General features: G+C 28.3%; 1 protein-coding gene across 2 annotated transcripts; it reads right to left on the bottom strand.

The window, feature by feature from the left end:
• Nucleotides 1-4,497: 4,497 nt before the first annotated feature.
• LOC114120759 (uncharacterized) lies at nt 4,498-7,618 on the bottom strand. Of its 2 annotated transcripts, XM_027982773.2 has the most exons (7): nt 7,498-7,618; nt 7,049-7,127; nt 6,247-6,452; nt 5,866-6,015; nt 5,702-5,790; nt 5,400-5,627; nt 4,529-5,299 (listed from the first exon to the last, which is right to left on the bottom strand). In XM_027982773.2, exons 3-7 carry the CDS (start codon nt 6,272-6,274, stop codon nt 4,982-4,984), a joined length of 813 nt encoding a protein of 270 aa, XP_027838574.1. In that variant the 5' UTR covers nt 6,275-6,452; nt 7,049-7,127; nt 7,498-7,618; the 3' UTR covers nt 4,529-4,981. The 2 variants fall into 2 exon arrangements, with proteins under 2 accessions (XP_050066303.1, XP_027838574.1); XM_050210346.1 differs by lacking the exon at nt 6,247-6,452 and having other exon boundaries at nt 4,498-5,299.
• Nucleotides 7,619-15,252: the final 7,634 nt, after the last annotated feature.

Here is a 15,252-nt window from a genome sequence, read left to right as displayed (position 1 = left end):
ATGTTGTATGCAGCTTGGCGTATGTAGGTCTAAAAATCAAACTTATCTAATCTAATCAAACTTTTTGAACTAAAAGTAAAATTTTGAAAGTCGACTAAAAACAAAACAATAAAAATCAACATAAATAATTATATCTCAAAGAGGTCGGACAAACTCATTAGATCATCAGAAAATCCTAAAAAAATATATTGTATAGTAAATGTATATTAATAGATTATTATGATGATAACATAAAAGTGTGAAAATATATATTACATATATTTAGGTAGATAATTAAAATTCATCCTACTCAATATTATTAGTAATAATTTATTACACACTTACATCAAACAATACTCCTTGCGAAATAAATAATTAATATACTATGCACACCGTGTAACGTGATGCGTCAAATACGGAAACCGGGATCACTAAGTGCATGAAAGTGTATGATCATCATACATAGAGTCGTTTTAAATAGACGTTCAATAACATTATTGACTAATGTCTAGATAATAGATCTATGTTCAGTATCATATCACGTATCGTATATGCCACCGTGCATGTTAACCGTACATCATGAAAATTAAGAGTTGTGCATTTATAATAAATAATACAAAGGTACAGCATAATATAATAATTAATTAAAACATTTAATTTAATTTAAGCTATTCTATAAACATTTTCATTTTTTCTGTTATTGAAAAAGTAGGTTCGATTTTTATCAAATAAAATGTATAAATTGTAAGTACCTAATATTGTTTATTTTGATTAAGAGTAAAAATATTTGAAACTTTATAAGAGGGTATGAATGTATGATTATATGAATTCTAATATTTAAAAATATTTAATTTAATTAAACCTGTACACGTTAAAATTGTTTATTTTAAAATAATGCATGAAATACTTTATGATTAGTATTATATGATTTTGGACACCTAATACTGATACATACATATAGTTTTTGAATCTGTTGCATTCATAAGCTATACCTATAATATATAATATATAGGTAGCATAATATAAATTGAAACACTTGCGTTATTATGTTCATAGTTAGAATTTCAAAGCAATAATTACAACCTTAAGAAAATCTTGTGATAATAAATCATTGATGATTATTATCAAGTTGGAATAATGTAATATAGAGCATACGGTGCGCTGTTCACTGGGAGAGAACGATGAAAAAAACAGAAAAAAGGAGAATAAATAAAAAAAAAATAAGGGTAAAAATAAATCGATCTCATATAAAGGTAACTATATTCATAGATAATAATATTATTATTATATACGCGCGTGAAATACGCTTTTGTGTAATCGTCGTCGTCGAGACAGCAGATGATAACGTGCCCCGTATTATTATTATTACTATAACTAGTATAAAACGAACCTACGGGTAAAGTGCTCAACGAAGAAAAACGTGTCCGACACGATAAAAATCTCGGCGAGAGAAACATCGTTTACCACTCAACACGCGGCCGCCGCCGCCGGCCGGGCAGATGACGAGGAGACGATTTTATTTTTATGTTTTCCACACATACTCGAGCGCGAGCCGCGATCATATATAGACGAGCACGTGTGTGTGTGTGAGAGTAAATAGCAGTGGATCGTGCACGACCGTGCCAATATAATAAATGGAACCACGATAGTCCAGAGACGACGGTTGTGTGTATATTGCGTATATTTAATAAGCATTATTGGCAACAGAAAAAAAGAGAGACACTTAATTATTATCGTCACGCGCAAACGACGACGACGATCGAAAACCGGATAGATACGTTGTGATTCGACTGTTCGAGTGTAGGTTAGTATAATATATCATATATAATAACAATAATAATAATACAATAATGGCCTGGTGATGTCCAACGACATCATTTCTAATATCGCCGTTGAAGAAAATAGGATTTGCTAATATTATATACCAGTGATGGATGCGTAAACTCGAATATTTGTTTATTTATATTAAAAATAGTGGTAAGGAATTTGAAAAAAATAATTATAATGTTCCTTCTTACAAGCGGAAAAACGTTTCGACAGCACGCGATCGGTATAATATTCTTATTTGAACGTCCGCCGCCATTATAGCACAGACGACGACGATGGGACTATACGATATTATGTGACCTATTTCCTGTGTAAATTTACTCACAGTCAACACACGAAACACACCGCCTCCGTCAGCAGGGAGCAATGATAATATTATACGGTACACGTGTGCGCGTGTGTTTGACTAATAATCCGGTAGCGGTTCATCATGCATACACATGCGTGCAAACAAACACATTCATCCAAAAAGTCTACAACCCTTTTTAGTCCTACGATTCAATGGTGCACCGACTGGTCGAACTTTGCTGTAGCTGCCATTTATATTATGTTACATTTGATTATCAGATTAGGGTTGAATTTGTTGGCGTTCATTTATTGAGCACCCCTTATAGTAGGGGTCGGCAATAGGCGGAGCGGAAATCACTGGACCGCCAAAAATATTATTTTATTTTAATGCTAGTTTTCAGCACATAATAGATATTTGATATATCTTTATGGTTTATTTAAAGATTTTAAAGAATAAATGTCGTTAAATATTAACTGATGTCCAATTTAGAGACACTGCGTATATTAGTTGTTCTTCAAGAGTGCCAAATTTTAAAAAAACTGGCTCAGCACAAGAAATGTAGTTTTTCTTATTAACCGCGATAGAATTTAATTTCCGATCCCGGCTTTATAGTGTTCCAACCTTTAAATCTACACTCTAAATTTATTTAGAGTTAAATATATTATTGTTACCTGCGGTCTTATAAAATAGCTAAAATATGAGATGGTTTTTTTATCGTTTGATTAAGTTATTTTTGTACTTGTGAGATTGAGGAGTTAATTTATATAAGTACAACGACATTATTTGAATGTAACACTAGGATATGGTACTACTCAACAGTCTATGAAGCATTGAGATGTTTGGTCACATAGAATATTGCTCTTTATAACTAAATATAGTTTTTTAATAATTTATCAAATAGTATAATTTAAATTTTAGAACATACTTTTAATAATAATAACTATTGATTTTTTCTTGGCTTCTATGGGCTATGGTCATATTAGGCGTAAGGAACTATATAATAGGAATATCAATTGTTTTACGATAAAAAGAATCGTCCCGCCGTAATAGTCACTTTTAACCAACGTTTCGTGATTTTACGAAAAACGAAATTATCACGAGCAACATTATATAATAATAATAATATCGGTTATTCTTCTTAATTTTCGTTTGTTTCCGTTTTAATTTACGGCCAATGAACCGTGCGCGCACGTATACGCGATAATAGTGAAATATACGCTTTAAAGCTTATTTAAAATGCAAATTCGCCAAAGCGACTATACTACACACATCTATATATATATATATATATACGTATGCACTCCTCGCATGGTTTTTTCTCTTTTCTTATCCACTCACATCCAATTATGGGTGCCTGTGCCGGTTTTCGCATATGCGATATCTTTGCGTATGTGTCTGTGTGTATACTGCTGCACACTACATGCATTATTATATGATAATAAAAACGAACCCATAAATCGTGTGCGCGTCCGAGACACGTCTCGCGTTTCCCATTAGGGATGAATTAAAAAACCGAATGAAACCGTGCTGGCGTGCATAGTAATTATAAATCGCGACGGCATAATTAAAACGCCGCATCGATGATAATATTATACTATTCTCGTTGCTGCACAGCTCGACGGTTTTGCTCCCGCGCACTACATATTATTATAATAATATTCGCACATATAGGTATAGAGGAAGTGAGGAATATTATTAATTTATATACATACATGTATATTTTTTTTACACCGAAGGACGACGGCGACGACGGTAATAAATGCCACTTTACTCGCGTAATTTTAATCGGTTTTTTTTTGCTTATTATATCACGCGTGTAACGAAATAAAGTGAAAAAATCGTCGGCCGATTACACGTTTCGCAGCGCGTTGCGGGGGATTAAATGCGACAAAAAAAAAAAGAAAAGATCCCAATGATTTATGTAGACACGCCGCGACACACTACGATCATCTCTTCTCTAAAACATAAAATCCTCATTCGCTTAATGGAAATATGAACATCGTAAATCAATTCCTATATACAATTAAAATATTATATCATATAATTATATATGTACGATTATCAATGCCGACCTGTCCGTGTCGCGCGCGTACGCTCACGATATATATTATAATACTACCTATGTGTGTATAGGTAGGTACACCAAGATTAATGTGTGCCATTATATTATATCGATACCGGATTTTTATTGTGTAAAATATTATTATGGCTCAAACTTTAATACTCTAAAAATATACTGATAAAATATGCATTCTACAGTTATTCATTTAAAAACCAAAAATATGCCCTTAAAATATATCAAAATTCATTGGTTTCCAATACTTTATTTTATTCTAAAATTTTTAGTGTTTATCATTAAAGATTATAATATAGGTATTGGTAGGCCACTAAGTTTATTTTACATTTAGGAAGGATCATATTATGAATATTTTCACTGAGTACAAATTTATTTCACAATATTTACATTGAAATCTGCCGATTTACATTTTATGACATTTTAAACTAAAATACGTGACTAATTATTTTTTCGCGTAATGGCGGTCGCGAATACCGGATTTGATAATAATATACAACAATAATCGTATACGTAATTGATATGTACACGCGTAACGTAGTGCAGTAGAATATAAATAAACGAACAGCGTTGCTTCCCATTTTTGGTCGTTTCTTATAATGTATAAAGACATTACTCGTGTGCATGACCGGATTACAGACGTATCAAACCGGTCGAAAGCTCGTAATAATAGTAATAATAGTACAAAAACAACAGTGATAGAGAAACGAAAAGAAAAAATGTATTTTGTTTTTTTTTTACATACTTTAGACGAACAGTAGTCCGTAACAATTAACTATTATCATTAAACTTAATATAAGTATGATTAAATTCTATAACGATCTGCGTCTCAGACATTTCTGTTCCGCATTTTGAGGGACATCAAATTGTTTGATTAACTGTTGCACAAAACCAGGACTAAGTCCAGATTTTTTGATTTCAGGTGAACTTTTGCAATCCAGTTCATTCCATAATTTCCCCGTGTAATCTAATCTCAATGCCTTTTTATCGAGATGACAGTTGGAGTTTTTCACAGGGACACAATTAGGCAATGAAGAAACATACCATTTAGCGACTCTAACTTCATTTGTAAGTTTTTCTTTTACGACACGTTTAAACTGCGTACCCGTTAATTCTGGTAAGAATATTTTCTGTAAAATGTATGATATTAATTATCGTTATATTATTATATCGTTATGTCCTAAACGAAACATTGTAACATTGTTTCATTATTATTCTTTGTTTCCTCACGTTTTGAATATCATCTACTTCTGTTTCGACTGATTTTTTAAAACGACTTTGAATTGTTGAAAATTTAGATATTTCAAGTTTACCATCTGCCATATCACTAACATTACACTGAATACCGACATCACGTTTAAATTTTTCTACAGCAGCAGGTAATTTTATATTAATTACATTCAGATTGTAATTATTTACTGTTATATTATCATGATCATCATTGGATCGATCTAACAACTGCAACGCATAGTTTTTTGGTTAATATTGAGTAAACAACAACTTATATTATATTTCATTTAGTTTTCAGTTACCTTGTCGTTTTTTGAACTGCCGTTATCTAGATTCCTGACAAATTCCGTTGACATCTCGTCGTTTGTTGCACGATTATTATTCCCCTGAACTAAAAACGATTTATTACAATAGTATTTACTTAAAACAGTGTTATCGTCTATGAAAATAAAATGTATTTCAGTACTATAGACGTCTGATCCTTTGTAATTTAAACAGAGTACTCCGGATCGACACTGATCTGCTACAGACATTTCAGGGAGGCTTTTTGATGATCCAGGAATCCATGCTTTAATACCCATACCTCTAATGAAGTTCAAGTAGTTTTTAACTTCGTCTAAAAAAAAATAATATAATTATATCTATAAATACAATAAAGCTTTACAGATGACGTTAGTATGAACCATTTATTTTACTGGTACATATTATATAAGATTTACAGCTTTAATGATAAATATAAATTTCACAGAAATGTTCATATCAAATAAGACACCGAAAATTTTAATTAAAATATGAAAAACCAAAAAGTCAAACAAGTAACGTAATACATAGTATACATTATCCTTACGCAACAACATATAAATGCACAAGGCCATCTCACTAACAAAGTATTGAGTTTAGATCACACCGACAAATACTATATAATATAGCTTGAGTAACAAAGATCAAGCTGAATTTGATAAGTTCTGGACTTATTCCTGATTTGCTGTGACAATTATTCAACGTTTTGATGTCTGCGAGAATGTGAAATAACAAAGACCAAGCCTCAAAACGCTATTAAAAAATGGATTCATTATTATTATTAACACATATTATAGCTGATTGGAAATTTGGATCTATAATAAATTTATATTTATTTATAATTTAATATGATATTTATTATTTTCAATAATTACTGGTCGAAGCCCAAATGTATTAACATAACGCATGTGTTAACAAAAATGTTGTAGGTATGCAATATTATATATTTAAAAATATTGTACTAACTGGCACCAAATTGAACAAATTTAAAACAACATTTTTACCAACATATTTAAAGTATATAATTAAAAGATGGAGCTCATTCCCTTATTCTTCTGTATTGTTTTTCATAAAACAATATAATGATAATGAGCGCAAGAGACGAAGAAAGAATTATAAAATTGATTTTCGCACAATAATTGGTATTTTACTTAAAATTAACTGAGACAACTAAACGAATAATAGGTGTTTTTTATATTAGAATTACGATGTTTGATTTTAGTAAAACGTCAAATTGAAAAAATATAATATATATATTATATATGCTGGATGTTTTCGTTTGAACTAAATTACTGTACGCTATTCTGATACTGATAGGTATAATCAAATATAGATATAATTTATCTTACCTTCCATTTTCTTGTCACTTTCCAAAAAGTATTACAAAATCTTTATTTATATAAGGTTTTTGTAAGTTATGGAACAAATCTAAGAATACACATAAATATTATAATTAACAATGTGTTTAATCAATTAACATTATTTAGTTATTTCATTTATAATATCAAAAACATTGAATATCTTGAATATCTCTGAAGGTATAATATCAAATTAAAAAAAAAAAAAAAACAAATAAATAGCAATTGAGACTATGTACATATTTTTTTACTATAATACTTAAGTGACTTCTCAAAACAAAGTACTCAAATACAAAAAAAAGAAACTAAAAACTGCTTTAAACTCCGTTATATATTATATATTAACTGTTCATTTCGATATTATAATGTTTGATTGTTAGCATTTTTTTTTTATTGTTCAATGAAAATAAATTTAAAAAAAAAAATACAAATTTACTTACTAATGTTAATACCAATAATATGCTTCAAAAGATTAATATATTTTAACCATTTATATTTGACTTTCGAATACAATGAAAATATTATGATTTATTAGCAATAATTACTATTTAACATAGATTGTTCACTAGTATATTATTTACTATGTCAATAGTATTTTGTTTTCTACCATAGCAATCATTAAAATTCAGTACGCATCATAAACAGCTGATCCCTTCAATAGCTTTTTTTTTAATTTTTATATTTATAACTATAATATTGAATTTCTTAGGAAGATTTTTTTTCATGTGGTCAGTATTTTTTTTTATGATATTTATAGTAGTTATTATTTTACCTACAATAAAAGGCTATTATCGACGGAATTTAAAAAATTGTCAAATGGTTCTTGGACCTATCTTATCCATAGTTATCTTCATATGTTAAATTATAATATATTATCTTATACTTTCACGTATTATGGTTCATAAACCATTTACCTCTTCATTTAACACTTTATTGACTTTATGGTTAGTTATTAATAATTAACAAACTGTATAATTTAATTGAATAGCTCTACAACTATAATAGCTGAATTAATTGTTATTGGTACTAATTGGTACATGTATTACAAAAAAAATTAGATTAATACGTGTAAAAAGATGATCAACAATAGTTTATCTTAAATTTGAATAATATTTAAAACAAAAATATATTCCTTTTTATTATTATACATATTATTATACTTAATAATATTTTTCAATAATTAGATGACGTGCAGGAAATTAACATATAATATTCTATACGAAGCATATTATGTATATAATTAAGTCTTGCGTACCAAATAGTATATATTCACCAATTCATCATGTAGGTATTATAATATTATATGTAGGTGGGACTTGATTTAACCACGAATTATTTAATTTATATAAACCCGTCAAAATTACAACAGGTTTAATTTATAAAATTTAAATGTCGGTTTTGTCGTACCAAATGATTCGTATTTAAGGTGAACAGTGGTATAGGTCTATCGGATCACTTAATATTATAATGCGGATTAAACTAAAAAAAAAATCCCAAAAGACGGTGGTTCGCCCAGATGTCATAATGATTTATTAGTAATATAATACATAAACAATTTATTTAATAACAATATTCCACAGTGACTACAATAATATAATAATATGATAACAGTCATTGTAATAATATGACTATTATATGTAATTTGAAATCTCTGTGTTAAGCTTTGTAGAGACGAAAATTTATTAAAACAAAAAATCGTTACTAAAAATTATTACTTATACCTATTTTATGAAATTATTGTTACCTATATTTTAGATACTAGTTCAATAATAACCCCACAAACTTTTAGTCAATAGGTAATTGGTTAAAATTTATAAATTTGATTACCGATAGATGATGATATCATAGTTTATCATAGTATTTTAATAATTTCTATGATACAGTTACTAATCTTAGTATAAAATTAAAATTATAAGAAACTATATTAGGTATAATTTATAATACATTACGTTATTCAAATTAATTTTAGTTTTCCACAAAAAATTTGTGTATCAAATATCAATTATATAAATGTTTTTTATTAAATGTATTTATTTTAAAAAGTGTACCTATTATGCTATATTGCTAATCTATAGATGAATATAAAATACTATAAATATTATTTTGTTATTTTTTATTACATATTAGTTATCATATATTTTACTTATTTTTATAATTTTAATAACAATATAATATACAACCTATAAAATAAACACACTATGTATACGGTCTTGAATGTACAATTTAATATCTTGGCTGATTAACCTTGAATTTAAATAACGTTTGTTATCAAAGAATAATTTTATAGGGAAATGTTAACTTTTTGGGAATGTGAATTGGAATTTAGTGTAAAAATAGTAACTAAATGGTAAAAAATAAATTGTAATATTATGTGATAGTAATAATGGATATATAACATTTATAATAAATTATATATAGTTTGAGTTATAAACCTATGATATAATCGGATTTTCGGTATGATGAGCGATTTAATAAAAGATTTTGCTATGCTATATAAGTTAACGTCGTCTGCTATTGTATTTTGCAATCTATGCTAATATAGATGCCGATAATGCGTCTATACTTCAATCATCGATGCAACACTCTAGACTGCTGGATGTATAGATTCATACGCGTGTTCGCATATAATACGATAAATGTAGGATAATATACGCAAACTTGATAAAGTTTCTCCTCTTCTTCTGATGTGCATATAATTCACAAACGACGTAGCCAACGTCATTTTTTTTTTTTACTTTTTATTATTTATGCTCAACGAAATTATGGCCATAACTCTTTCTACATTATTCATATTTTTTCCTATGTATACCTATCCGTACTGCTTACTTAATTTTCTTCTTTCGCTACGTATTATTAATTGAACAACCTGCAGCAATGCAGCAACATAGATTTCCAACGCATTTTTTAGTTTTTAGTTACACAAGAACTGTTACGTTTATATATTTAACGTTTATTCTGATGATTCGTCAACATTTACATTCAGCCAAATTTTAAATTCGGTGATAGGCTTATTATACTATACACACCAATATATATATAATCATTGATATTAAATAATCGCATTAAATTAATGAAACAAATTTGTATTTGTATAATTTATTTTATAAATTCACAGAGAAAAATATATGATCGTTAATGATCATATCATATATGTTCTTTGAAGTTCAAATATTGAATACGTATAGGTATACATAATAATATTTATATAATAGTGTTGTAGCAAATGTGATAAATCAGAAATATTAAACACAGTCGACTTGATTTTATACCATTGATTAAATTTCATTGAGTAAACACAATAAAAAATATATGTTCCCATCTCCTTTTTTCATTAGTGGAAATCGTTGTTTTAGAACCAGATTTTTTTTTTTTTTTTTGTTTGTTTTTTTATTGTTGTTTCAGATTTTAATCTTAAGATCAAATGAATGTCTATTGGAGTAACAATGATATTTAATTTTTACTTTATTTTAAACAGAATTCATACAATTATTATACTTTGTTCCCCGAGAAAAGTTTATTTCTGTATAAGTGTATTCTTAAAAAATGAAGATCTAAAAAGGTAGTGTTTTTATACAAACAATGCAATTAAAACATCTTCTAAAATATTTATACTTATATATATATATAATATATATATTATAGTTGAAAAGCATGTTTTTAATCTTTTTAAAAAATGAATAAATAACAATAACAATGATTGTTTATAATGTTACACTAAGTATAAGTATATAATTTTAATTGACACTAAAATAGTAGTAAAATCATAATTTCTAAGATTGAAAGAACTGTTTTAAATATTTCATACATTTTTGTCTAGTAAACATAATATACAATAATATAATATAATTATGGTATCCACAGCATTATAACGGTTAAGGGACAACCACATAAGTCAATCAATTTAAATAATTTGTATGTTAACAAGTTAATTTTTATTTTATATACAACTTCGGTATACATACGGCCCATTGCAGATTTTAAAATAGAGAACAGTAATAATTAAATGAATGCCTTTTGTAATATACGGCGTTTAAATAAATTCCAATATGCGTGATAATTGGATTATTAATGCTAGTCATAAAATATATTTGTAGAATATGTAAATGTATGTAAATTGAAATTGAATCGATAATTGCTGTTAATATTTCACGATTTTACATAGCATTGGTATTTCGAGAAAACACGATTTAAATATTTATGATCATATTATATAGCATATAGGTATTTTATTTTATAATTATTTTCATTTATAATAGTCAACTATTTCTAAAACCGTGTTTGTCATTACTTATTACACTAGTTACTTTAATACAGTATACCAAATTATATTTGCATTTATTTACAACAACATAATATTATACACTTTTATTATTGTTTTATTTAATTTAGTTTATTGACATCTGTTGCGGGATTACACTTTAACAAGCGTTTTAGATGCCAAATCAGTGAATATACATAAAAAAACACACTTTGAATGCCATTTATAAATAGAAATGTCTACACATAGCTTATACTAATATACTCTATTTGTCATCGTATGTTTGATTTCATTTTTAATAATCATAAATCATAATACATAATATCACATATTATGTATATATAATTTTAAAACATTAAAATTTAATTGAAAAGTTTGGTACCTAATCATCGTAAAAGTAAAACTATAAACGCAAATGTATTATACACCTTTAATCTTTATACTTGTAATTCATATAAAATAAAACCAACTGACATCATTTGAAAAGAAAAGGTGATAACTGAGTATTCCTTGTTATTTATCAGAATCTGTCAACCGTAATCCTTATAACTCTTAATTTAAAAGCGAACCTTATCAAAAAAATAACTACTGTAAGGAATATGAGCTAAATATATAAGCTACAATAATCATTTTCTTATATTCAAAAATTAAATTATGTAGTCCGATGGTCTTTTATGACTAATAAATTAAATTAAATTAAATTTGAGTCTGTATTCTTTACTATTAAATTAGGTGAATAGATAATGCTAATAATAATTAGCTTAAATGTTTTAAAAATTTTATTGTGTTTAATCAATACAAAATTATAATAGTATAATATAACAGTTATAGTAGCTTGAATACTTAATTTTATTAACATTTAAACTCAAAATATTTATGAAGAGAATTGCTAATAATATTATACAATTATACATATACTATATTAAATTATGTAGATTTTCACTATTTAAAGTGACAATTAGAATATAATTATCATTTCACAACGCTATCATTATTGGTTGAAGATTTATAATAATAAATGTATCATTCTAATATTATGATGTTTTGCACAAATGTATTATTTTTAGTTTTTGACTAGCATTATCGTTGAAAGAACGATATGCGAAAAAAATATTATAACGTATTATAAAATATGCACATTTTACACCTACATTGTTTATCTCTAAAACTGAGAGACAATTTGGGACTATATTTCTACAGTACGGTATTATTTTTTTTGGGGGGGAGGGGGGTCACTCTGTCGATTCAAAATATTTAAGTACTAAGCACTAAAAAATATAATATCTACTAGATTTATTGTTGATTGATGAAATCGATGGTATATATTATATAGAACAATATTATTGAGTATATATTATTTTTTAGGTTCATTTTATGGTATTTTCTCATGTTTATCTAGAGCATTCAAATCTAAATCTTAATAATTTCCATCATTCTTATTCAGCAAGATCGATGTATTTATACTATACGCCAAGGGCGTCTCTGGCCCTATTTTCAAGGGGGAGCGACTTATTGATACAATTTAAAAAAAAAAAACCGTAAAAGGCCTTATTATAATGTATATGTTAACCTATTTAAACAACTAGGAGCGCTATTCTAAAATGTTTAATTATTTTACTTTATTCGGTGTACACTTTTTGTATCATAATTACATATAATTACGAAAATATTAAAGTAGGTACTATTAAATAGAAATAAAAATAGAGGCTCTGGGGGGGGGGGCGATCGCCCCATCGCCCCCCCCCCCCCCAGAAATACGCCCTTGCTATACGCTGCGTATAATATGCATGCTGTTATTATATTATTTAAAGTTTATCGATAATTTTAAATATTATCCATAGGTACATTAAGATTTCAGCTCTTCCAGAGTTAAGAGGATTTGCTGCATGTTTACCCGTATTGTGTTACACACAAATGATGCAAGTACGCGTTGATGACTATATTATAGAATAATAATAATAATAAATAAATATTTGACTAATAATATTTTTATATTGTTTAAGTGTCCTGACTAGTCGTCGTCGTACGATTGTTTGTAATGGTCTGTGCGTTGTTTTCTTATACTACATAAAAATACCTACATATTCTCTGAATATTTTGTATTTATATTATTATTATACTTACTTTCAAACCACCTATCCCTTTCCACAGCCCTCAGCGGGGGGATAGTCGTATCACGCGGGGCGCATGTATACCGTCTAAGAGCGATCGCACAATACTATAATATATTATATTGTATTATAATTAAATAAATCATATTATTATATAGGTGCGCACATACTTGGGTGTTATTATAATTTCATCGGTGCCTAAATAAATTTCCCATCGGAATGCTACGTCGTTCACTGAGGCTCGCAGCAGCACGCACCAAACGCACAACGACTATTATGCACTTTTCACATAATGATAACTATGCTATTTAAAAATATTTAAAAACAACAATAATAAATAATAATATTATTGTTTGACCGTGTGACTACGAGTCGTAGAGAGGTAATAGTTTTTATTTTTCAGTATTATTGTTGTCGTAACGTGTGTTTTATGTTCTCTACTATTCCATTGCTGTGCCCTGCGGATTGACTGGCATGTGATTTTTGAAATTTAACTCTTTGAATTTACCGATTTATTATCGAACATCAGTCTTGTAATTTATCTTCAAGTGAAATGATATCCCAATCGTGTATTAGCGGCAAAAAACTATTTATTTTTCCAAGTATCTATGCATCCTTAACCTATCTATAAGATAAATACATTATAATATATGTTTACTAATAATCGCCACAATTACTTGTAAATTAATATTTACCCATTTAAAGCATTATACCATACTAGTCCAATTTGTCTTTGAGCCAAACATTGCAGTATTGCACAACTTAAATCACTGCTTTCGAGTAAATCTCCGTACATACAGACATAAATGAAGGTAATATATTTGGTAATTGAAATGAATATCATGATAATATACCAAGTGAATTGTATTTCGAGTATGTGTTATTTTTTGAATTCATGTGAAGTTAAATTTTTATGTACAAATACTCATCGGTTGTATTAAATAGGACTCACACGTATTATTTTCTTTACTCTCTCGAGTTAAATTTTCTTAAAATCTGTAGATACCTATACTATTGACAATAAACGTTTATCGCGTGTTTACTATACACGTAGAAACAAAAGGACAAACGATTTACTACAGTAAGATAATTGATTCATCATATGCAATTTTACGGCAACTGCAGTCAGCGCAAACATGCGCATTATTATTGTTATCATCTTAACAACTTTCGAGTTATACCCTTACCCTCTGCAGTAACGAATAATCATATTACATTATTATTATGTAGGTAGGTACGCGAGGCGTTTTATTGTGTGCTCCTTGATTAGGCACACCGAGAGAATAGTATAATAATAATATTATATATGATTCGTGTGTATATACGTCGGCGCAGTGTAGAAAACATCATTATCGTCCTTCCACGACCGCTGCCGCCAATTGCCCTTACACACCGTAACCTGTATGTATACATATACAACTCATGTACCTATATATAATATTTTTCTTGTGTTGTTTTTTTCACCTCTGTATAATATACACACGCACACACACCCTGATCCTCCCACCTTTACTGTCGCTGCCGAAATGCCGCCGCCGCCGCCATCACACCCCCATGGGCAATTGTTCGAGCCAGGGGGTAACCGCCCCAATCGATTTTGAATCCGATTTTAGAAGAAAAAAAATGTAAAGACCGGCTCAAACTGATTTTCAACCCGACTAGTCCTACAGTACTGTGTGCTGCAGGTATACGCCGTCATCTCCACCGCCGTGTCGTTATAAGTATATTGTATTTTAGTAGTCTCGCCTTCCTACAGGTAATAATAATAACAGTATAGATAGGGTGAGTATGGGTCGTATATTATGTGTATATTTATAAATAAAATA

Source organism: Aphis gossypii, chromosome 1 (genome assembly GCF_020184175.1).
Source record: "Aphis gossypii isolate Hap1 chromosome 1, ASM2018417v2, whole genome shotgun sequence".
Taxonomy (NCBI): domain Eukaryota; kingdom Metazoa; phylum Arthropoda; class Insecta; order Hemiptera; family Aphididae; genus Aphis; species Aphis gossypii.
Note: the sequence above shows the minus strand (reverse complement) of the source record. Positions and strands in the feature narration are given on the sequence as shown.

Bases quoted from the DNA above. Each gene is read 5' to 3' on its own strand.
- LOC114120759 (XM_027982773.2), bottom strand. From the start codon at position 6,274: ATGGCCTTGTGCATTTATATGTTGTTGC. The intron at 5,791-5,865 runs GTACTGAAATAC...AATCGTTTTTAG, and splicing joins CAAAGGATCAGACGTCTATA to TTCAGGGGAATAATAATCGT. The intron at 5,628-5,701 runs GTAACTGAAAAC...TATGCGTTGCAG, and splicing joins GCAGTTCAAAAAACGACAAG to TTGTTAGATCGATCCAATGA.